This window comes from Nyctibius grandis, chromosome Z, assembly GCF_013368605.1.
Source record: "Nyctibius grandis isolate bNycGra1 chromosome Z, bNycGra1.pri, whole genome shotgun sequence".
NCBI classification, from domain to species: Eukaryota; Metazoa; Chordata; class Aves; order Nyctibiiformes; family Nyctibiidae; genus Nyctibius; species Nyctibius grandis.
In genome coordinates this window covers 80,443,630-80,468,541 of record NC_090695.1, presented here as the reverse complement: position 1 = coordinate 80,468,541, position 24,912 = coordinate 80,443,630, and the positions used below count along the sequence as shown (strand labels likewise).

The 24,912-nt window shown below is 37.8% G+C and overlaps 1 protein-coding gene across 1 annotated transcript in view; it reads left to right on the top strand.

Moving 5' to 3' along the window:
- The window catches only part of ADGRV1 (adhesion G protein-coupled receptor V1), a 282,099-nt gene that overhangs the window by 102,003 nt on the left and 155,184 nt on the right, over positions 1-24,912 (top strand). Inside the window, 12 exon segments of the mRNA XM_068422903.1 lie at positions 1,681-1,816; positions 3,469-3,760; positions 3,762-4,317; positions 6,283-6,400; positions 7,273-7,444; positions 10,071-10,313; positions 12,696-13,103; positions 14,116-14,300; positions 15,509-15,758; positions 15,937-16,076; positions 17,761-17,921; positions 20,350-20,450. Coding sequence (XP_068279004.1) covers positions 1,681-1,816; positions 3,469-3,760; positions 3,762-4,317; positions 6,283-6,400; positions 7,273-7,444; positions 10,071-10,313; positions 12,696-13,103; positions 14,116-14,300; positions 15,509-15,758; positions 15,937-16,076; positions 17,761-17,921; positions 20,350-20,450 — 2,762 coding nt within the window.

Below are 24,912 nucleotides of genomic sequence, written 5' to 3'. Positions count from 1 at the left end.
CTCAAGGGATGTCACTGAGAAGAGCCTGGCTCCATCCTCTTGACACTTGCCCTTTACATATTTATAAATATTAATGAGGTCACCCCTCAGTCTCCTCTTCTCTAAGCTAAAGAGACTCAGCTCCCTCAGCCTCTCCTCATAAGGGAGATGTTCCACTCCCTTAATCATCTTTGTGGCTCTGCGCTGGACTCTCTCTAGCAGTTCCCTGTCCTTCTTGAACCGAGGGGCCTAGAACTGGACACAATATTCCAGATGCAGCCTCACCAGGGCAGAGTAGAGGGGGAGGAGAACCTCTCTCGACCTGCTAACCACACCCCTTCTAATACACCCCAGGATGCCATTGGCCTTCTTGGCCACAAGGGCACACTGCTGGCTCATGGTCATCCTGCTGTCCACTAGGACCCCCAGGTCCCTTTCCCCTATGCTGGTCTCCAACAGGTCTGCCCCCAACTTGTACTGGTACATGGGGTTGTTCTTGCCCAGATGCAGGACTCTACACTTGCCCTTGTTATATTTCATTAAATTTCTCCCTGCCCAACTCTCCAGCCTGTCCAGGTCTCTCTGAATGGCTGCGCAGCCTTCCGGTGTGTCAGCCACTCCTCCCAGTTTTGTGTCATCAGCGAACTTGCTGACAGTGCACTCTATTCCCTCATCCGAGTCATTAATGAATATATTGAATAGAACTGGTCCCAGTACCGACCCTTGAGGGACTCCGCTAGACACAGGCCTCCAACTGGACTCTGTCCCATTGACCACCACTCTCTGGCTTCTTTCCTTCAGCCAGTTCACAATCCACCTCACTACCCGATCATCCAGACCACACTTGCTCAGTTTAGCTGCGAGGATGCTGTGGGAGACCGTGTCAAACGCTTTACTGAAATCGAGATAGACCACATCCACAGCTTTACCATCATCTATCCACCGGGTTACATCCTCATAAAAGGCTATCAAGTTGGTTGAGCATGACTTCCCCTTGGTGAATCCATGCTGAGTGCCCCTAATGATCCCCCTATCCTTGATGTGCCTAGAGGCAGCACCAAGGACAAGTTGTTCCATCACCTTTCCGGGGATGGAGGTGAGGCTGACCGGTCTATAGGTACCCGGGTCCTCCTTCTTGCCCTTTTTGAAGACTGGAGTGACATTCGCTTTCCTCCAGTCCTCAGGCACCTCTCCCGTTGCCCACGACTTAGCAAAGATGATGGAGAGTGGCCTAGCAATGACTTCCGCCAGCTCCCTCAGCACCCGCGGGTGCATCCCATCAGGGCCCATGGATTTATAGACGTCCAGATTGCTTAATTGGTCCCTGACCCAGCCCTCATCAACCAAGGCAGAGACCACCTGAACTCCTGACCACCTTTTAGTTATTTGTACCTCTACATGCTTTCTCTATTAATGAAGTCATTAGAATGAAATTGTATAGTCTAATTTTTATCTGTAAGGGATATGTTTATTTTAAGAGCAAAAAAAGATCTAAGCTTTGTAGGTACGTGTCTGGGAGGTAAGCATATCACCCCTGAAGGACAGCTTTATATAGGAAAGACCTAGTCATGCAGATTTCTTCCTCCTAAAGGGAGTGAGATTGTGATTACAGTCCCTATCTCAGCACGTTCCCAGGTAAGAAGAGTATTCCTATTTAGTGATTTTGACTTGTGCTCTCTCTCGCTCTCTCTTTTCCTTCAGGTACTGTTGTATTTTCCTCTGGTGAGCAAAGTAAAGTAATTTCATTTCAGGCTACTCCAAGCCTAAATAAACATGAGTCATTTGCCATCACTTTAACAGCAGTGCACGGTAATGTGTCTGGTGGGGCTCGCCTGAGGTAAGGATATTACTTTACACCTTTGAGTCACACAGATGCTGTAAGAATTACGAGCTGATATACCTTATACAAATCCCTATTAAATTATGGATAGCTAGCAAGTTGTAGTGCCTTGTTTGATAAATTTGTATGTCTTGTCTCAGGTGGAAACTAGTGTCAGTACTGGAGATCTGACCTGATCAGAACTGAGGCTTTTCTCCAATTCCAGTCTCTTTCGTATCACTAGGATCCAAGGTGCCTAGAATGTGTCCGGAATGATGGAAACAGTTAAGAAAATGAAGAAGCAAGATCAACAGTTTTAGCCAGGAAGCTGAAGAATGAAAGCAAATCTAACAGTTTTGATTAGTGTACCTAAAAGTCCATATTTAGAAGATCTTACAAACATTATTTAAAATAAATAAAATGAAACAAGAAATGCTCCAAAAGTATCTAATTTATATAAAAACCCTTTTTTATTCTTAAAATCAAAACCATTACGTTTAATGTAGTTTTCCATCTCAGCTGAGTTGTTATCTATTGTTCAAACTATTTTCTTTTCATTCTTCGTTACTCATTGATAGCTAAAAGTGGTATAAAAAGATATGGACATAGAGTAACACTGCGTATGGAGAAGGGTGTTGGCCTCACCATGTTACAGTTACACTGGCAAATCTGAAGGAAATGAGGAATGAACTGGATGGCTAAACTCGTGAGACTGACCCCTTCTCCTAGGCTTGTCTGTCCTGTGGACTGGTGTCCTCAGAGCACCTATTTACTGTGTGAGTAAAATACCTTGAGTATATGAGATTGACCTTTCCTAGAAAACTTAAGACTACGTCCCACAGGAGGTAAAGCTGACAATTACTTTGAAGAGTTTTTGGCTTACTTAATGGTGGAAGGGGTCTAGTTTGTTAACCAAAAGCACTCACTGTAGTTGTAGAGCCATTTGATAGACTCTAGCACTGAACAATGTGTCAGTTCTAGAGATAAGTGTAAGACTCTAGGTTTAGCAAAGAGTCTTAGTCTCTGTGCTTATTTTCTATTAAGAAGGGGATGTGTTTAACATGAACAAAGTAGAGTTTAAATTGATATTGATAATGGGGCTCAGATCTGGAAAAAAATAGTATGAGTGATGTTATGAGGGGGCAGTTAGTATTTCAAAGCCCCACTATTAAGTTTTAAAGTAACTTCCCTCCCTTCTCTAGCTTCCTGGCTAAAACTGCAGATCTGCTAGCATCTGTCTACCCCACAGTTTTCCCTTGCCTATAGGAAGTTCGTTCTGCAGTTAAAACTGGTATTACTCGGAGTGGCTGTATTGTAATATATCTCCCTGCATTGTGTTCACAATAGAAAGACGTTGTACTTTCCTTTGCCTCTCCATTTTCTCAGGAAGACTTTATTTTATTTATCCTTTACTCTGTATCCTGTGCTGACTCAGGATGCATTAAGCCTGTGGAGGGCTGTTTGATCCAATCATTGCAAAAACATTTTTCAGGGAACCTCTTTACATCTTGCTTTGTATGGTTGCTATTTCTTCCCTCTACCTTAACACATTTTTTTAATCCACTTTCTTACAGCCCCATTGATTGTTCACTGGAAATTATTCTGCTTGGGTGTTTTACTTTTCATACTTCATATTTCTTATCTCAACTTTGGTATCTTTTCTATTTCAGATCAGGATTTACTATAGCTGAAATTGAGCCAATGGGGATCTTCCAGTTTGCTCTTAACTCAAGATCTGTTTTAGTTGAAGAAGATGTTCAGACAGTCACACTACATGTCCAAAGATTGTTTGGTTTTCAAAGCAATCTCACTAAATTGACATATCAGACCATTGCAGGAAGTGCCAAACCACTAGAGGACTTTATACCCATCTACAATGGAGAGCTTATGTTTTTACATTTTCAGACGAACGCTGTGATAGAAATATCAATAATTGATGACACTGTGTCTGAAATGGAGGAGGTTTTTTTTTGTAAATTTTACTGCTGTGGAAGTTTTGGATGTTCAACCTGTAAATCCTGCCTGGAGTCCACGTTTGAATCCAGCTTTCAGTGTTGCAACAATTAATATCCTGGCTAACGATATTCTTCATGGAATACTAAGTTTGGGGCCAGAGTTTGTTTATGTTGAAGAAGATGCAAACAACAGTACCTCCAACACAGTGATACTTCATATCAGAAGGACCAAAGGTTTTACTGGTGATATTGAAGTAACTGTTAAAACCTTTGGGGGAGTGAGTGCACAGAGTGGAGTAGATTCATATCCTTTTGGAGGTGTTTATGGAAAATCAAACTTCACATGGGCAATAGAAGGAGAAGATTTTGAGGAACAGTCAGTCTCTCTGACTTTACTGGATGGAGAAAGGGAAAGCAAGGTGTCCATAAAAATTTTTGATGATGATGAGCCTGAAGGACAGGAGTTGTTTTATGTTTTTCTTTCAAATCCTGAATGTGGAGCTCAGATTGTGGAAGGAAAGGATGAATACGGATTTGCTGCTTTTGCAACAGTAATTATTGCAGGTAATATTTTTTCCCCCAGAAAATTAGTAAATACAGCTGAATTAAATAACAGTAAATAACTGTATGTTCTCACAGCAATTTTCATGTAAATGTTGGAATTCTATTTGATAATAAGCACAGTATTCTATTCCCAAATCTTGAGTTTTCCGGATCAGAGGAAGCATCTAATGCACAAAGCCTACCATACATCCCTTACCAATGTAGCTCAAAATACATTTACAGATGCTGCTTATCTCTCTTCTTGTCCTGGTTTACTCCATGAAGGGAAAAGGCTACGCCTGAGTGTTTTTCTTGCAGATGTAGTAGCATTGCAGGCTTTTTTGTTTTTCTTTGCCATTTTGTCACTTTTACATTGTATGGGGTTTGTACACAGTATAAAAAACAGTTTCTGTTTTTGTTCTTTGATACTATGAAGTTCGTATCTGCAGTGTGGTCATCCTCTGCTTCTGGGGCTGGAGGGTAGGAATGGGCATACATAGACATCAGGGAAGAATTTTTCTTTCAGTCACTGCACGCTACTGTGAGAAAGTGTTGTCAGAGCTCCAACTTCCCTTAGCTTTTAGATATCTATCAGACTTCTCAACTGAATATAAACCAAGATTAACCGCAATGTAGATTAAGTTTTGGAAACAAGTTGCGAATTGGAACAGTTTAGGCTAATCGAGAAAATTGTGTGTAAGGTCCAACATTTGCTGGAAGTTTTGTGTATTTAGATAGTCCTAACAAAATAAGGTGGATATTGCAAACCAGGATTAAGCTGTGCTGTTAGATGAACATATGCAGCAACCAAAATTATGTATGCAAGAACAGATCGTATAAAATCGTTCCCTTCATGTGCACCATCTCTAGAATGCTCCGTGCAAGTAACCAGTTGCCCATATGTGCAAGCTGACCAAAGATATGCGTAGGCACAGGCTGGAATTTGAACTTGTATGGAATCCCACAGAAGTGTATTAACATGTTCTAGAGTTACACCCTGAGTACGATGAGTACATAAATTAAGATCAGGAAACAACTTATGTTAAGGAGAAGGGTCAAAACATGTATCTGCCTTTAACTGTGTAGGTAGAAAGATACCACAGGTTAAATATTTGTGCATGTGTGTAAGCAAACACAGTATATATATTGACATTTAATATGCACTGTGTCAGAACTAGGTTGCCTTCCCAATTGCAGAGTAAAGCCATCGCTACCTGTAAAGGAGAAATCCTTTAGAAGCCAGATTTAATGGGACACTGTGAAGACATTAGTTCCCCCTCATTAACCCTGTTTTTTTAATCTTCACTGCTGTTTTGTGGAAGTTATTTACATTCCCGTGAGAACAATGCAGTATTTTGCATCTCCCTAGTTCCTGAATTGAAGATGCAGGAGACAAGCTGGTGTAACAATTTGGGAAAATGAATGGGTTCAACAACACTATGGGTGGGATGAATACGAAAGCTGTCGTTGGAAGCCCATCTTTATCCCATAACCTACTATGTCTGCCTAGGGGCACGCTGAGGCCCGTTTCTGTTTAGAAAGAATATGTTTTAAGGGTTACGGTAAATATAATATAGCTGAAGTGATATCTCCTAAGGGCATTATAAGCAAGGGTTTTGACACTGTTCTGGACTACTGTAACACCTAGTTGCTTGAAGTCAAGGGACACAGAATTCAGTCAGTTTGCTGAATGCTGCTGAAAATGCAAGTTTATGTGCATAGATGGTGCCAGGACTCTTGTAAGGAATTTACTTTCAAAAATACTTATTCTGCTGGTTAAAATAAAATTTAGAAATGCCAACATTTGAAGTTCTAGATAAGTATGAAGTGCAAATTAAGAATGGAAATATTATAAGAAATTTTCTTGAGACATCCCCAAGTGGTACTTTACAGCATGCTTGTGATACCTAATTCTTATTGTTTTAGCAGTTATCCACATTGAAATAATGATTTAGTCTCAACTTTCATGGATTGTTTCCTATATAGGAAGTGATCTCCAGAATGGCATTTTGGGATTCGTTCCAGAAGTACAAAGCAGTCTTGTACTTGATGAAGACTCAGAAAACAGAGAGGTGCTGCTGGTGGTCGCAAGGCAACCAAACAGGTGCAGGCAACAGCTGATTCAAGTGCCCTTCCCACACGCTGCAATATGCTGTGTTGAATCACAGAAGCTGCTGTTAGTGGAAGAGGTTATCATAGAGTTTTGTAATAAATCATGGCCTTTCAGCTCCTTTAAAAACTTTCCACAATTTGGCAGACAGGCTTTTAAGTTGTAAACATGATCAGCTCTATCACTGTACTGTTATAAAGCAGAAACAACTATTTTCCAACTTATACTGTAAGGTAGCAAGTGGAAAGTTTTCCTTGAGGTAAAGTATTTGCACTGTTAAAGGTGTAATTCAAATTCTCATCTCCCTGTGTAATATCGTGTAGGTATGAATATTAAAATGAGGAATTAAGAAGATACCTGAGTGTCAGCACTATGCTTATGCCTTCATTTGCACAGATACTATATTTTTTCCTAATTAGCACATATATATGTTGCACATTTATGTGTACTTTAAACAAATATGCTCAAGTACTGTAAGTAAACTTAAACTTAGAGGAAAGACCAATTCTGCCTGGTTTTCCAGGCAAATGTTTACTACAGTATTAAGGGAAGTATTTGGGCAAATCCCTGTCTTCCAGGCACCCATGCCTCTTGTTCAGCTAATCTCATGTTTTGTGAAACAAAAATTGAGAAGAATCTGGCTGCCTGTAATTGCTTTATTTTCCTCCTGTGTTACTTTTTGGTAATCTGAACAGATTTTAGAGTAAGGAATTTAAATAAAAAGAGAATTTTTCATCTTAAAGCAGTTTGTTCCCTAGTGATAAGTTTTGAATAATAACATGAAATGTATGTTACCTCTGTGGTTTGTTTCCTAAAGCAATAGTGCTCTCCTTCAGTATATGTATAAGCTTTTGATTTGCTTATAGGGCTTTTGAAGATGTGAAGATCTTTTGGCGTGTGACCTTTAATAAAACAGCTGTTGTCCTTCTGAAGGATGACATGAACTTGGAGAACGAACTTGTATCTGTGCTGGGAGCCACTACCTGCATGGCAGGTCAAACAATGTGCAATATCTCCATTGAAATAAAACCTGATAATGTAAGTAATTATTGCTCATTTGTGTACACCATTATGGTGTTCACTTGCTGTTTATCGAGATGAAAAAAACCCCTCTGATCCAGAGGAACTGATGTGTAGGACACAGTTTGAAGATGGTAACTTGACATCTGCTCAGTTCCTCTGCAAACACATCTTTATTTACAGGCTTGTGCTGCCTCCATTGTGACTGGTAAAAATTTGGGAAGGGGATAAGTATTTAATTTGAAGAGTAAATTGCAGATCTCAGATTTTTATAGAACAATAAGGGAAAAAGAATGGAGTTATTTCAGTGAGATGCATATTCATATACTGGACTCTTACCCTTCGCACAGTGCATTTTTCATCTATCAAAGCACTTCTTAGGGTGGTTTATGGAAAGCATATCCTGTAAGTAATAACACCTCATTCAACAAAAAAACTTCAGTTGCAACTTGTGCATCATTTTGCACGCCTAAATCTAGCACAGTGGTCTGTGAAAGCTCTACTCAACCATAAAGCTGCATAAGAATGAGTGTCTAAAAATCTGTTGCTGTGCACATCCAGCTTGTGAGTAGCGGAGTTCAACAACCATCATCCCCGAAAGCCATTTGGCATTTCTCAGTTGGGTATGCCTAAGCCTAAGTGCCTTGAGAGGCCCCAGCTGGCACACAAAAATGCAGACATCATTGAATTAACACAAAGCACAGCATTCAGTGATTTTTAATGAAAATAGAATGAAAAAATATTTTTGTGTGAACACCTAGTGATTAGAGCAGTCCCTTGAGAAAGGAAAGATTAATGTTCATCATTCTGTCAGAGTGGAGAGCTTGAAACTTTCCAAGAAATTATCCTAACAGCCAGGCTAGTGGCAAAGCTGAGGTCTGGGGAATGGAAAAGGACAAGATGAGAAGGTTTCCAGGGGTTTTCTGACTACATTGTAGAAAACAACGCAAGATATAGGATGCGGGAAACAGTGATTTCCTGCTAGGGAATAGGATGCATTCTCTTAATTCAGTAAGCAGGGCCACTTTCCTTCTTTATCTTCAGATCTTATTTTTAAATTGCAGAGCCAAAGAATAAAATATATACGAGTGGGGCACAGGCTGCTTCACTGAGTAGACTGGGATTTTGAACCTGTTTAGTCCAAAGGAGTGATATCATCATTTAATGACAGCAGTATGGCAGCTGCAGAGACACGCAGTTGTACCGCATGAAACACAAGCGTGTGCCACTCTAACAGGTGCTGAGGGAAGGCTAAAGTTCCCTATGGCATTCCAGTAAATTTGTGCCTGTCGTCAATTAGTCAAGATAATTCCATTTAAAGAATTACTTAACAACAATTCAATCACAAATATATGCTATTTAACCCCCCAAATATTTCCTAATTATTCTTCCAGTTCTTCTTCCGTAAGATAGCTTATAAATGAGTAACAGATACATTATGAAATGATGAAGTAATAGATATATTCAGTAAATATTTTACATTTTTTATGGCATATGATATGACATATTCTAGCTTTTGAAAGTTTTTAGTTAGTCGGTTGTACTCACTTCATTAGCTAAGGCCTGAGTCCTGCTTTCCTAGAATTAAAGTAGGATTTCCAAAAATCCAGAACTGAACCAAAAAGCTATGTTTACTAGTTAAAAAATTATCTTCAATGGTAATCTTTTTTGTTGTAAAGCTATTGCCTTGTAAAGAACTTTTTTTTGCTAGTTTGCTGCTTCATGAGTGCATGTAATAGATTCAGATGACATATTTCCAATTATTTCTGGAATCTCAGTAATCAGATATCTACTTCTAAACAAGTTATGTCTGTATTGTAGGTACAAAATCAAAGATAGGGCAGCGTGTCATGTTGAAATGTAATATTGCTACCTTATTTTCAGTAAACAGGCATTAAGTTTGTAGAATTGACTAGACTAATTCTTTGACATATAAACACTAAAATTCAATAGCCTGTATTTCCAGATCGACACAAGACTTCTGTATGTTGTAAACCTCACAGAAGTCTACCATAGAGTCTCTCTGGGCTTTGGGATTTCGGATAAATTCAGTTAAGCATTCAAATCTAGTGAGATTTGCTCGTAAAAATATGTATAAACATGTTAGTGTATAAACACTAAGGCTGTATGTAAAATATTTTTCAAAACTTTACCAGAGTTCAATACTTGAATACAGTCAATATTAATTGCAGATTCAAAACTGCATGCTTCGACTTCCGTGCAGTGTTTTCCACAGGTTAGTAAGTGTGTACATGCCTTTTCGTAAGACAAAAGATAAAGAGAAATTCCTCACAGAATGTACAGCTATGTAACTCCATGATCTGGAAAATGGAGCTCTTTAAGAGCTCCATCATGTCTTATGGCAAATTGACAGTCACAATGCACGTAGTATATAAATAGCTACTTTATTGCAGTAAAGTAAATTTCCATGCAAAAACTTGAGATGTTATTATTGCACATGACTGCTGCAACATTGCTATTCTTAGGATATACTTCATTGTACTTAATGGCGCTTTTCAAGAAGCATGCTTGTGGTGTTAGTACAAGTAATCCGTTGTGCATACAAAAGAATGTATACATTTTTTTAAAGCTCAAAGTAATTAGTAGGTCTTATAATGATATGAAAATCATCCCTCATTTACAGGTACCTGAATTTGAAACATATTTTTTTGTTGAGCTGTATGCTGTAAGCACAGGAGCTGCATTGAACAGCAGTGCCAGATTTGCTTTTATAACAGTCCTTGAAAGTGATGCTCCTCATGGTTTAGTATATTTTGGTGTGGGATCTCGTTTTGCTGTGGCTCATAAGAAGACAACTTTAATCAGTTTGCAAGTGTTTAGAGATTCTAGTACATCAGTAACGACAATGGTTAGCTACAGCATGCAGGTAAAACTTCTATTATTATTTTTATTATTTAACTTATTTTTATTGTTAAATAATTGTTCATTTGCTAAAGTAAATGTGACTCTAATTAGCATTTTTTCAGGAAACAGCCAAACATTTGCTGGGCCCATATGGTCTAACTTCTTTGGTTTCCCATTAGTAAAAAGACCTTGTTTTCATTGCATTGTCAAGAGTGATTTTGTTTGTAGTACTTTCCAGTGGCCTTAAAGACTGCAGTCACTCAGGCATTAAATACATTTCTTTCTTTGTCCTAAGTTTCTTATGAGACTCCAGTTTTTGAGGCTTCTTTCTCTGAAATAAGTTTTTATCATGATGGCTGTGACTATCAAGATTCACATACCAACACACTTGCTGTTTTAGGTCACGAATTTATTAATACACAGAGCACACTTGGGAAAAGAGAAAGACTACTTTCATCAAATTTTATTACATGTTCTTGAAGTACTAAGCTTGAAAATTGTTCTTATTGAAAATCTCATGTTCTTAAGTCAATTTTACCATCCCCATTCATTTTTGTTATGTTTACAGCAGTAATACCAGACTCTTCTGTTGACACTTTTATCTCTAAATGAGTACCTCATTGTAATTGACAGATGATGAAGATTCTCCTTTAGCAGAAGTAACACAGCTTCAAAAACATGATTCCTTCCACTTCCTCATAGTTGTGACTCCAACATCAGGGCACAGGCTGCAAGAGGGATTCCTCTAAGTTTGCCGTTGTATTGGAATAGTTCTTAGCCTGATCTGCTTTGAATATGTGGGATTTTATACCTAAAAGCATTATTTCAGGGGAGGGTTATTACAACAAAGCATTGTGTCAACAGTGTACTTCCATCAACCTTTATAATAAAAGTTTTTGCATTCTATTGTTATATTGCATGCATATCTATTTTAACTGCATAGGATTACATGGTGTTTCCATGCATTTATTACACAGTAGCTGGCCAGTGTTTTAGTTAAATTGTGTGGTAACAAATTTTCACATTCTTTCCAGCCAAGAGTTCATTATAATTTAGCTGTTAAATGGAGAAGAAATTGCTACTGTCCAGTGTATATTTAGGGGAAAATATAAGGGGAAATTCCTTATCTGTTTGTATTTTTCATGTAACGATCCTTCTTTGGAGATTTTTAGGTTTTTAGGGTTCATGGCCAAATATCAAATGTTGGTACTATTGATACCTGTAAAATAAGAGGTCATGGCAGACAGGAAGCGTGAGGCGCTAACTGGAAACAGATGTTTATCTCATTCCTACAAAGGTTTCTTAAACATTGTTCTTGTCACTAGTGCTTTTATTTCCACTTATTTCCCTGTTTTCTAATTCTCAGTTGGAAGGGGTAAACAAAGGGAAACTTCTCACTGGAATTTGCACAGATGGTGTGATCGTATTCTAGAGCAATTTTGAACAGATACACACTGCATTATTTACCAAGTTCTCCTGTGAACTCAAAAAATGTCTGATTTATTCCATAAGTAAACTCTCCTAAGTAAAGCTAAATTTTTTCAAAAGAGGTCTCGTATTTCACAAACAAAAATCTTTTTTTTTTTTACGCTAGGAGACCTTTACTTAAGAGTCAGTATACAAACTGTACTTACTAAATGAACAGATACTATTAAAAAAATAATACATTTGAATAATAGCCCAGAATGTTAGTTTCCACTTAAGGAAAGTTTATTATATTACCAGATATAATATCAAGGTTATGGCAACTGACAAAAAGAGCAAGAATGTGAAGAATGAAACAGTATCTGCAAACCTCATGGAAGGTAAAAATAGTGCTACCTCACAGGGAAAGGAGGCCATATAGCATTCCTAGATAGTTCATCTGTCTGCCTTGCATGTGTATTCTATAGTGTTTGCCTTGCCTTTGGACCTAAATGCATTGTTCTTCTTTTAAGTATTTATACTGGGACTGAAAATGTAATGAATTGATATTAGTTTGGCCACAGACTTCCAAAACCTTGGCTTTGCTTCTGTTTATTTTTTATGTATCTGTGATGCCCGTCTGTACCCTGATCTGAGGGACTTCATGCTGCAGACATAAACTTAAATCAGCCCCTCCGGAATTCAGCTTACATTTCTGTAATATCTATTCACCCAGAAAAGCTTTGTGGGTTTTGAAAGAGAGGGAACCTGATTACTACTGACAGATAATTCTTCCCCTAGGTTGTCACTGGCTACAAGTGACAGATTGCTATTTCAGGGAGGTATTTCTTTTAACGTAATTCTTAACTGCGTTTTGGAAGAGGACGTCTTTTATACACATTTACATTTCACCCATTTAAAATACGTGTTCTACAGCAGCTGGTTTTGAACAATTGTATCTATCATAAAGTTACCTAAAACTCTTTTGGTTTGTTTTAAGGAGCTACAAAAACCTGAACCTATTGGTCGGACCTTCATATCTCCAGCTGTGGCAGGACAAGATTTTGCCAGATCTGAAGGTTTATTGACTTTTGAACCTGGACAGAGAAATATGTTTCTGGATGTGACCCTGACTCCAAAGACAGGATCTTTAAACCCATTTCCTAAACGTTTCCAGGTTGTAATTTCTAATCCCACAGGCGGTGCCAGAGTAGATGACGTGTATGGTATTGCTAATGTCACCATTGTCTCAGATTTGGACTCCCTGCCAATTTGGGGGCTGATTGATCAACTGCATCAGCCTCTCGATGACACCATTTTACACAGAGTTCTCCAGAAGCTAAATGTCAAAGTGGCTACAGAAACTACAGAAGAGCAGCTTACTGCTGTGATGCATATAATAGATAAGGTAAACCTTTCCTGCTCGTTCTTGAGTGGCCAATGACTTTAATAAGAGTATAATAACACGCAGGCGTATGATAAGATCGAGGTTAGCATCCACAGCAATGACTCAGGGGCACAGACTGCAAAGGTGTAAAAAGAAATTGTGAAGTCTCACAATCAAGGAAGAAGTTTGTCTGCTACTAGTTAGGATGCTGGCAGGAAATAAAAAATCAAATAGGTTGAAAAGAGCAACCGGTATTAATTTTGCAGACATACCTATAGTTCAAGATTTTCTACTGCGCAAAATTTTCCCTTTGGTGCCATACTTTCAGAGAGTTTATTACGGTTTCTTGATTCTCACGTCACATCTTTGTTGGTTTGAGTCCTGGGACAAGACAGTGAGGCCCAAGGTTTGCTCATATACTCACAGCTGACTGCAGTCAACACACAAGCAGGTTGTACCAGGGCCAGGTGGAGTCTGTTGTGCTTTTAATCAGGCATGCAGCTTGTCTTTTTTCCTGCAGTGGCTTTGGGAACTGGATTGGCAGGGTAGCTGAGCACTTCAGCATTGCACTAAGTTTTGTGAAAACTCTGGGACTAGTTTTATGGCTTTCTGGCTCTGCTGGACTTGTGGAATATGCTGAAGAGCTGGAAGATGTTTAAATACCTAGACACAAAACAGTATAACAATGTTCGTGAACGATTGTGGTTGTTGCCATTTTGACACAGAAAAGAGAGAAAATAATGTCAAAAATTCTCAAAATTCAACAATCTTTGATTTGTGAAAGAATGAAAAATGCCACATGGTTTCTTTAATAATCAAAACCCTATTTGTAAGCATATCTTTATGTAGTTTTGACATAGACTGCATCTCACGCCTTGGCAGCAGTGATCAGAAGGTGGAAAAAATATTCTGAACTTTCAGAATGAACACTGGGATAAAAATTGGAGATCTTACTAAACCGTTCAATGTGAGGAAATGTTATAAGCAGACTTCTGTGCATAAGATGTTGTTTGATTTCTTCTCCTCTCATTAGGTTACAGATGTAGGTGAAAAACAGTTACTCACTGACAAAAGTAGAAGTCTTTTCTATGAGATACTCTGCGCTCTGGCTAGCCCGAAACGTGAGGACACACGAGGATATAGCCTGCTTGCTGCGGTGACTGAGAAGTTTGCTTTTTCCCTGTTGACTGGGGTAATGTGTGGATCACCAGGAGAAAGGTTAGTAAACTTAAATTCATAATATGTTTTGGAAATATGTGACAAATTACCAATGTAGTAAAAATTTAAATGAAGTTTTTAGAAAAGGGACTTGTCTGTCATCTAATGTATTACCTACGTGAAAACGTGTTGCACTCTGTCACAATGTTACAAAGCACCATATTGGCACTATGAGCTGGTGTCACAAATAACTGATACAATGGTACGAGGTAGCTGTGGGAGTAGAAGTCAGGAGATCTGAGATGTATTAATTCACCTTGAGCTCAAATATTGCTGGAAAAGTATTCATTAATCTTACAAAGAAAATAATATGTAATTGTGTGATGGAGAGCTGTGTTCTAAGACTTAGAGGAGAATAAGTAACACAAAATTTCTACTGTAATTTTGTAATTTCTGTGTGTTTGGTTTTGCTCATTTGAACATTATTTAACATTTTTTAAAAGCTCTTCGTGGTTTTTACATGTAGTTTCAAGTTACTAGTTTTGTAAGTGCGTAATACCCTGTGGTCAGGCTAATGGGCAGGGGAAATAGGTGACTGCAGAAATAGATGACACTTTTATGAGAAAGAGTTTTAAACAGTGGGTTTCTCCCACTGTGAATCTATTAAGCAACTGGTAGATGAATTTAGAAAAAAAATACCTTTTTTTTCCCTTAGAAAATCAGCATAGTTTAGATTTCTATCTCAACTTCTTTTGGAGATGTAACTTTTCATGCCATTTCCTAAGTTGCAGGGCAGTATGAGGCCCATCTCAGCCAAAAGACAGTAAATGGCATAAATATCAACCCTATACTGAACAGTGTCCAGAACTTGAAAGTTCAGATTCTTTATTCTAAGTTCTTTTGCATCATCTGTTGGGAAAAAGAGGTAAATCAAGATCATCCATTTTAATACTTCTCCTTCTTATAGACTCATCTCTACATCAAGTTATAAAGATGAGTATTAGTATAACCTAGCTTACCGTGGAGGCGTTTGGTTGCAGATCATAGTGAGCAAAACTCGGAGGGGAAATGTAGCAGCTGAAATACATAATAATTCAGCCCCTCTTTTTTTTTCACAGGAACAGAAACTGTGTGTCAATTAAATGCCATAAAGCCTAACAATGATAGAGGAATAAAATATTATTTACAAATACATTTTAGAATAGTTTTGTGAAGAATAGTGAAGCTCAGTTCCAGTTACCAGCCCTCTTGCCTTTCCTTTTCAACAGAGGTAAAAACATCCTTGACAGCTGCCCGTACATTGCAATAATGGCTCACAACTGGTTTCCTCAGCAAATCAATGGACACAGATTTGATGGAAAAGATGGGGATTCGATTCAAGTACCTGAACATTTACTAGAGGTCTCTGTTGTATTGTCGCCTCCTCAAGAAGAGAACTGTGAATCTGTACAGTTCACAGAATACAGCAGTCAGCAGTGGTTCCTTACGGGAGATAAAGAACTTGCCCTGAAGAACAAGGTTTGAAGATAATGCAATTTAATTTTTCAAAAAATTAGTTTAATTTAGAAATTACTCAAGACATTTTAAATGTATTTAAAATAATGTGAACATTTTTGTGTCTGTCTCTGATTAAAATGAGCACTGGCTGTTTAATTTTAATATTAAATTTGTATTTACATTGTATGTGTTGTTTCAGGTTTTTTCTGTGGGTTTGAAGAGTCAGAGTTCACGCCCTTTGAAAGGTAACAATGAAGTCATTTATCGGATTTATGCTACAGGAAGTCGGATTGTTCCACGAAAGTCTCTATGTCTCCTCTGGAATCAAGCTGCTGAAAGGTTATTTTATTATCTTTTTAGTTTTCCAGTTTCTAACTTGAACCTGTGTATTTGCCTAAGATGTGACAACTCCTATTAGATCATTTGCAAGTATAAAATTGTTCCGTTTCCTGTCTGTCTTTTTTCCTTAATTTTTCCAGCCTTTATACCAGCACATAAAACTTTCCATATAATTAAATACGTAGTTATTCTAGCTCAGACATTTCTCAGACTTCTACTCTTGACATTTTTCACCAAAATACCATTTAGATTGTGCAATGATGTGTTAGGCAATGCTGACAGGCCATAAATCCCAGAACTGCGTAACTTCATTAATATTAATAGCTTTGTACTCTTTACAGTTGTTATCAGACAACACTTCAGGCTCATTCTTACAAAAGTAAAGAATTAAACCTGCATCTCTGGTATTGCTTCAAGTCACTGGCTCAGGATGTTCCTAGTTTGCTAATATCCACTCTTCTTTGGGTCTGTGAAAGACACTGTGTAAGTGAACAAAAAAAAAGTTAAGGGGCAGAGTAGGGATTTATCTAGACCAGTATCCTGTCTCCAGTAGTGGCTAAAGGTAAATGCCCAGGGAAGAGTAAGATCAGGACAGCCATAAATAGTAGTTCCCCTAATACTATACTCTCCAGTGACTCTATGAGCTTAATGTGATTTTGTGTATTTCATACCCCAAATGATTTGTCTCCCACAAACTTGTCTAGTTGTTCCTTGCGCCATCCAGAATTTTAGCACACCTTTTTGACAATGATCTCTATAGGCCTATTATTTTTTGACAGAAAAACCATCTCCTGTTGTTTTGGTTTTTGTTTTGTTTTGTTTTGTTTTTTAATATTGCTGCCACTGTCTTATGTTGTCTCCTGGTTTTTAGAAGAAATGGTGAACTGCTGATCATTTTCCATTCTTGTTGCTACTCATACCATTGCAAACTGAGGAATAAGATTTTCTGTGTATGCGTTTCAGTGCCCCATTATTTGATTAGCCTGTGTCTTTCCTGTTCACACAGTATAAATGCATTTGGAGAGAATTATGGTCTGTATCCTGCTGAGATCTAGTTGGTTTAGGTATGATTTCATTAGACTGACTGGATTATAATTAGTCTGTCACTGATATAAACTATTTCTCTTCAAAAAGGAGACGCAGCAGAATTTACTTGTATGCTCTCCTTTTATCTAGACACTATATCACAGAGCAGACGTGATTTCCACCAGAAATGGCTTAGGATCTCACCTGTAGTATACTTTTTTTAAAATCAATTCAGCAACATTGAAAGAAAATAGAACGTCAATTTTAGTTTCAAAATAACAATAGCAGTATAAAATGAAGTGTTCTTCATAATGGGGTAAGGTATTGTGCAAGTTAAGTAACTATTTGAAAAATCAGACTGATGTGTAAATCTTGCAGAAGTTTTAAAAACATGGCCACAAAAATTCTCTAGTGGAAAAAAAATTATCATATATTTACAAATTTTTTTAATCACAAAAGTAAAAAAAAAGCTATAAACAGTATTTTAATTTCATGTAAATGTGCCATTCTGAGAATTGCACCTGAAAGATTATACAAAACACCTGTGCAATAGTTTAGAAAACTTGGTATTTCGAACATAAACCAACAATTTTCAAGCCTGTTTACCACGTAAATTACACAACTCCGTTTCCAACTTTGTGAATCTTTTGTTTTGCAGCTGGCTGTCTGATAGTGGGTTCTGCAAAGTGGTTGATGACACATCGGACTATGTGGAATGCTCTTGTTCTCATATGTCCATTTATGCAGTTTATGCCCAAACAGATAACTTGTCTTCATACAATGAGGCTTTTTTCTCTTCTGGATTCATCTGCATTTCAGGTAAGTTGTTTTAAGTCAGTTTTCTCATTAATTACAACTGGTGACCAGTAAGACTGTTTTTTAGCAGTTTTAGTAACTGATGACAATTTTTTATTTGGAAGGGCATTGGAGGAATGTTAACTAGTTTCATGGTATTAAAGTTGCCACCTGGTCCGCTATTTGCACGCTGACAAGTTTTGCCACTGAAAAAAAAGGTCCAGCAAAGAAATGTGTTTCCTTGTGATGTTTTATTGAACCATACAAAAGAGAAATGTCATTCGTTTGGGGGAAGAAACTTAAAAATCCTAAATTCACTTGTGTCTCTAGCAGCAGTACAGCCATCCTCTTTGTCAAATCTTTCAGACACTTTTTTACCTGGCCTGAAAGCTCTTTCACAATTTTGGTTGACAGTTTACACTCAGAAGTGATAACCTGGGGGAGATAGATTCCATATCACGTGTGTAGAACTCCATTACACTCTGCTGCCTAACTGCTACCTAGCGTCTTGGGAGAAGCCCAAGAGCTTAACCTATGAGGATCATGACTCACTTCATTGACAGCTACGATAGCACTTGCAGAAGTCCCAAAATGTCAGAGAGGAAGTAGGAGAACTAAGGTTTTAATCTCCACTTGGCTTCTGAAGGAGATGGAAATTACACCTTTCACACTGCAGTGTACATACTAGTTCACTATTATGTTGCAGGCACTCCCAGAAGAAAGTAAATTTTTTTTCTTGTGTTGATAGGCACTGTGCAGGCAGGAACCTAAGAGTAACGGGGTCACTAAGAAAACACGCTAAAGGCATTCTTAGTCTAACTTTAAGACACTTAAATGGGGTTCTGGATCTGCTTCTTGTGAGGTTTATGACTTCTGTACTAGATCATCACTGTACAAGTAACAAAAACAGTGCAAGCAGCTAAATTCCCTATTGATCCCCTTCCAGCAAACTTCCCTAACAGACTGAAGCTAGGCTCCTTAATTGTTGTAAAACCTCAGACGTAAAAAAGAAGACAGAGAAGACCCTCTGGTTTTCACCTACTTCATACAAATTGATTGTTTTATTTAACAGTAATGAAAGAATTTCTTAGCAGAAAAAAATAAGCAGATTTTAAAATCCAGTTGAGCTTCTAACTTAGGTTCTGTTAGTGAAAGTAAAAAAAAAAGACAAACTGTAATAAACAAATGTAATTACTGGTTTACAAAGTAAGCCAATATGCTGTAGAAACTGAAGCTTGCAGAAATATTTTGCTGAACTGGAAGCAATAAAGACCTACAGATCCTAGTTCATCACTAGTCATTTACTGTAGTCATGCGTCGTAAGAATGTGTTTTAAAAATTACAACAGTTTATCCTGGTTAAGGGTTTGCCTTGAATACAACTGCAATACCTTTTAGCTTCTTTGGTTGGTTAAAGGTGTTTCCTTAGGTGATTATATATATTTAAATCTAGTGATTAACAAATTGCTTTAGATATAAGAGCTATAAGGATATTATTTATTTCTCTAACATCTCCACCTAGGTGTGGAGAACAAAAAAAAATGTAAAAACAATATTAGCACAGTAGAGTGAAACAGGATATTATTATTTCCAAAGTTTTCTTATATAGATAGTTGTTATATTGTTGTATAAAAATAATTAGGTAATTCTTGAAAGGTTTAGAAATGATTATTTCTGGAATTATTTATTTCATTCGTATCTTACAAATACTTCTAGTTGAGCAACCAGTCTGTCTCAGGAGGAATAAAGATCTGCCTTAGGTACCCAAATCCTTGCCCTTCCTGTGGTGTGGAAGTGCAGAAACAATTGACTCCATATGAGCTTTAGAAGTGTTTTCCTTAGTGGCTCAGCTTTCCCAGGGTCCTTCTTCTGAGAACTACCTACTGGTAGGTAAGGGGCCCTTCCCGTTTCTATTCTGTTCATGTTCACAATGAATTAGTGAACAGAAAAGTGGTGTTATTCTTTCTGAGTACTGCTACAACAGATTTCTACGCTGAACACAGATGAAATGGGAGACTGGTATTTAGAAGGTTATAGCTATCTCCTAAAGCAATACTACCCCATTGGAGGCAATTTTTTATTTCTGTGTTTCTAAAAGCATTTTTGGATGCAGTAATGTGAACACTGAAGACTTAGCTTTGCTTTATATTTAACTATTATGACAATCATCCATATCATGCAGAAATTTAAAAAAAAAACTTTGCAAAAATGACTGGGTTACATTATGCAATTATTTTAGCTCCCAAGCCTATAAAAAGGTTAAATAGATAATAAGTAATAAGACCATAAGTGATCTCAGTGTCAACCAAAGTCAACATATTCTAAGTGTGTTTTTTTTTTAATGGTCTGCACCTTCAAGAGATCAGCATTGTTGTTCTTATTTGGCATAGCTTATTAAGCTAAGCTTTAAATTTTCTTTTTTCCTTTTTTTGTTGTTTTTTTTTTCTTTGTAGGTTTCACTTTGGCTATTATCTCGCACCTTTTCTGCACCAGGTGTGCGATGTTTGCAGCTAAACTTCTCACTCACATGATGGCTGCTTGTTTGGGTACTCAGGTAAGAAAAAAGGCTGAAAAGTAAAACAAGTACATCTTTACTTTCCTTTTCCTCGCTTCCATGGCTGTGTCAGAACAGACCTCCTTTACTTTTCCACAGTGTAAACATTTTCAGAAAATGTAAAATTTCAACACATGCTACTTATAATTAATCCAATATTCATATCATATGTTGGGCATTCAATTGAAATGATATATTCTCTGAAAATATTTAGAGAAAACTTATGGGTGATATAGCACGTGAGAAGATAGTCCTGTACGTGGGTTAATAAATGTTTTGATGATGTGTATAATTGAGATGAAAGAGTTCCATCATTAACATCATTATTTATTAAATAGATTAATGTCAGTAATCATAAATTCTGTGGGAAAGGTTTATTTTGGGTAGTAGATGCTGAAAGCTCTTTTGCACTCTAGTATTTGTAGGAAGGTATAGTTATGAACAATTTAAATAATAAAAGAGAATAAATTGTAGAAATTGTTCCTAGTTCTCTTATACTGGTTCAAATAGTAGGTAATAGAATGTCAGCAAACTGAAGGAGCATATAAAAGGAGACTATGTCTCCCTGTCCTATAAAATATTATAACTTATCAGCTTTGGTACATCTGGTGAAATGGAAAACTGTGAATAACTTCAAGTATCTTAAAATAACTTTTTGGAATTATTCCTTAAGAAGGAGATTTTATGTATGTTTTTAATGCTGTAAAGATGATGTAAATACAAATTTAAATATATGCTCAGGGCTGGGGTGCTGAGAGAATGGAAGTGTATTAGCAAGCAGGTACTCAGAGGAACGTGTGATATCAGGGAACTACTCTGCAGATAATCAAACCAGCCATGTGTTACCTGTAAAAGTTTAGCAGCTGGCAAATCTCTCAGACCACCTTTTGTACACTGCCGTGGTTCGTGTATCATTTTATTCATGTAACTTCATGATACAGTTCTTTGTTGTACAATGGAGTACATTGAAAATGTTCATCACACAACTGGACTTGAAGTAGAAGGATCTGGAAAGGTCCTAACAGCACTTCTAGAGATCACTGGATAGGCCTGTATCTTGCATCTTAGGGTGTAAAAGTATTTTGGCATCTCAGTTCTTAATTTCTGAAACACATACTTAATGTTTTTTAATAGTTCTGTGACGTAATTTAGCACAGTGATAAGATTGCCCCCTCTCACGCTCTTAAGACTGAACAGCCCCAGGTCTTTTGTATGTTGTGTGGTCTAGACCCCTAAATGTCTTGGTGGACCTTGACTGAACTTGCTCCAGTGTGTCAGTCTTCTTCCTGTAGTGGAGATCCTGACTGTATCCAGATACGGTCACTCAAGTGCTGAATAGAAGGAAACAATCATTTCTCTTCACCATTTGCTAATAGAAGATAAACAGCAATACTAGGCTGCTTTGCAGCAAGGCACATGGCTGATTCATGGTCGACTTGCCATATACCAGGACCCTAGGTCGTCTTCTGCAGGTCTGCTGCATTGAAGTTTGGCCCCAGCCTGTGCTGTTACGTGGCGTTACTCTGTCACCAGCCTTTGCATTTGCCTTTGTTGAACTTTGTCAGAAGTCAGCCCATTTTTCCAGCCTGGTTAGTTTCCTTTAAACAACAGCCTTACAAATCACCTGCACCCAGATTTTTGGGTCCTCCTCAAACTTCCAGTGTGGCTCTCTGTCCCATCATCTATGCCTAGGTGCTTTAGATAGTATCAGCCACTGTATCCCGACTCCTGAGGAGTGCCACTAGTAACCAGGCTCCAGCTGGACTTCATACTGTTGATCATCACCCTTCAAGCCTCATGGTGCACGCAATTTTCCACTCACTGTGTAATCCATCTAACCGAAGCATGTCTCAGCATTTTAATGATAATACTGCAAATACAACAGAAACCGTGACAAAGGCCTTGCTAAAGTTAAGGAAAACAACATTTGCTGCACTTGCCTAAGCTGGTCATCTCCTTATGGAAGGAGATTGGGTTAGTCAGGCACGATTTTCCCTTCGTAAATCTATGATGGCTGTTCCCAGCCACCCTCCTGTCCTTGCCCTACATACGGCTTCCAGCAGGATTTATGCTAGAACTGCCCTGGGGACTGCGGTTGGGCTGGTTGGTGTGTAGTGCAGAGGTCTTTCTTCCAGGAATTTAATCATTCATCTCTATGCCTAAAAGTCAGTGAGAGGAAGGACAAATAAACATAAATTGGTGCCTCACCAGTACAAGAAGCATCTTTAAATATGGTATTAAAGGGTCGTTTTCGTGATTATCTATACCTCAGGTGAAGAGGCCTAACTGCATGTTCAAAGTTCTCAAAAAACAAAAATAAGTCATATGTTAAATAGTATCCCCAATCAGATTTTGGTACACGTTGAGGCATTATTTGTGTGACTTGCCTTGGTTCTCAGTTTTGGTCTAGTTATCTCCTATGTTTATCATCCTTAGAGTGAGTAAGCTGCAGCAGTGAACTAGTAAGTTCACTAGCTACTCTGAATCTGACATCCGTATTTGCACAGGACATTATAGTATCTTTGGACTACAGGTGCTACTCAGTCTGAGAATTGCTTATTTATTTCTGAAGACACATGGAATATGGTTTCCCCAATTTACTGACAGAATTTTCATTCCAGGTCTTAACAAGCTGCTAAACTCCTGTTCCTCCGTTCTCAGGCCAGTGCTGCAGCTGCTTTGCTGTAAAACGAACGTCATTTTATGCACACTTGCCAAAGAATGTATAGTCAAAGCAGGTACAGCTATGAGAAATATTTCATTTGAACGGCATATTCAATGGAAATTCAGTTTTCATTGAAGTAGTCTAAGTCAGCTCAGCTCCAAAATATGTACGGAAGAACCTAAACGTTTTTAAAGCTTGGCCTACGTGGGAACTAAAATAGAAAGTTGCTTCATTTCTTTCTGTTAAATTTGAGTCTATTTAAATGTTGTAAACATACCACTTTTAAATTTTGTTTCGTATGGTGACGTGCAAGCATGTTGTCAGTAGTATGCCTAGCAGTTCGTATCTGCTGACATTTCCAGGTTTGGAATAGTAACTTTATTGTAGTCTCATGGGTTTCTTCTCAAGGTTAGGCAGGAGCACAGTCATGGGCATGGCCATGGTTGGCGATCAGCTCAAGTAGAGATTGATGGCTGAGGACTGGGCTTAAACAGAGCTGCTGGGCCTAGGAGCAGAGGGTATAAGTGGGTACTCCAGTTGGGACTGGTCAGGACCATTAAGGCTTATTAGTGCACTCAATGCCCTGACATAAAGGCAGCTTCTCTCACTTTTGTGTTTAGCTCTAGTCAGAATTTTAAGGATGAAGGAAGGGTTTCAATGTCTTTGTTTTTCAATCTTTCTTCTCATAATTAGAATAAATTTTGAGATTTAGTAAAACTATATATAAAGAACAAGTATCTGAAAGGCATATACTTCATGGGTGGAGAAAAGTGGGAATTGTTAATGCAGGAAAAGATTAGAGAAGGTAACAGATTAAGATAGAAAGGATTTTCTACTAAGGTATAAGAGCATAAAAATGCCATTATTGCCTTTCCTTCTTCGTGTACAAAGGTAGTACTGAGAAGTCAGATATCTCTGGCTTCTGGAATACTGCACTTGGTTCTAGCTGCTGAAGGATTTAGAAACTAAGAAAGATAACTTCAGCTTGGGCCCACAGGCTTTCCTCTCTGCTTGCTGTTTTTTGTTTAAATACACTGCGCTTAAACTTTTATATTAAATACTGATCTGTGCAGAAGAATTCTTGAGAACAGTTCCATGCGGTGTGTAAATACAGTAATTTAGTTTAATTGCAGAGATACTATTTAGAATGATTCTAAGTCCTTTTGTTATTCTTCCTCAACCCCTAAAATCCATGGCTCTCCTGTTCTCTTTTCCTTTTGCCATGCAATTATTCTGCAAGTTTAGAACAAAACTTTTGAAAGAGGATTTTAGCAGGGTAACTGCTTAGCCGGTTAGCTAGCTTAGAGAGGAAGCAAAGACAGTTTGGCAGCAGCTGTTGAAGAAAAGAAAGTGGCTTTAAGGCAGAGCGAAAAGAGAAGGGATACGTTTGACGAGAGAGAACTGAACTACTGTGCTAGCTGTTCTGAACAGCTGAAGGAAAATCTTCATACAATTACTTGTGTTGTAATGTGCTGGCATATGTTCTACCTAGAGAGAACTAGCCTGATTAGGAAGCCTAAGTTTAACAGAGCTCTAAACAGAGGATATTTGTACAGCTATTCCCACCTACAAGCATTTGGAGAGTATACATATGATTAGATATTTACAATACAATTAAATGTTTTGTGGTTTTGCTAACCAATGACTCTGTATCAGAGAGGAGTTATTTAAGACCGTTTTAATTGAGAACTTGTTATGTGAAAATCAGCACTTAATAATTCCTAGTTTAAATACAAGGAAAATATTAGTACTTTGCGTTTTTATCTAGTAATATTTAGGCAGCAGTAGACACTGTAT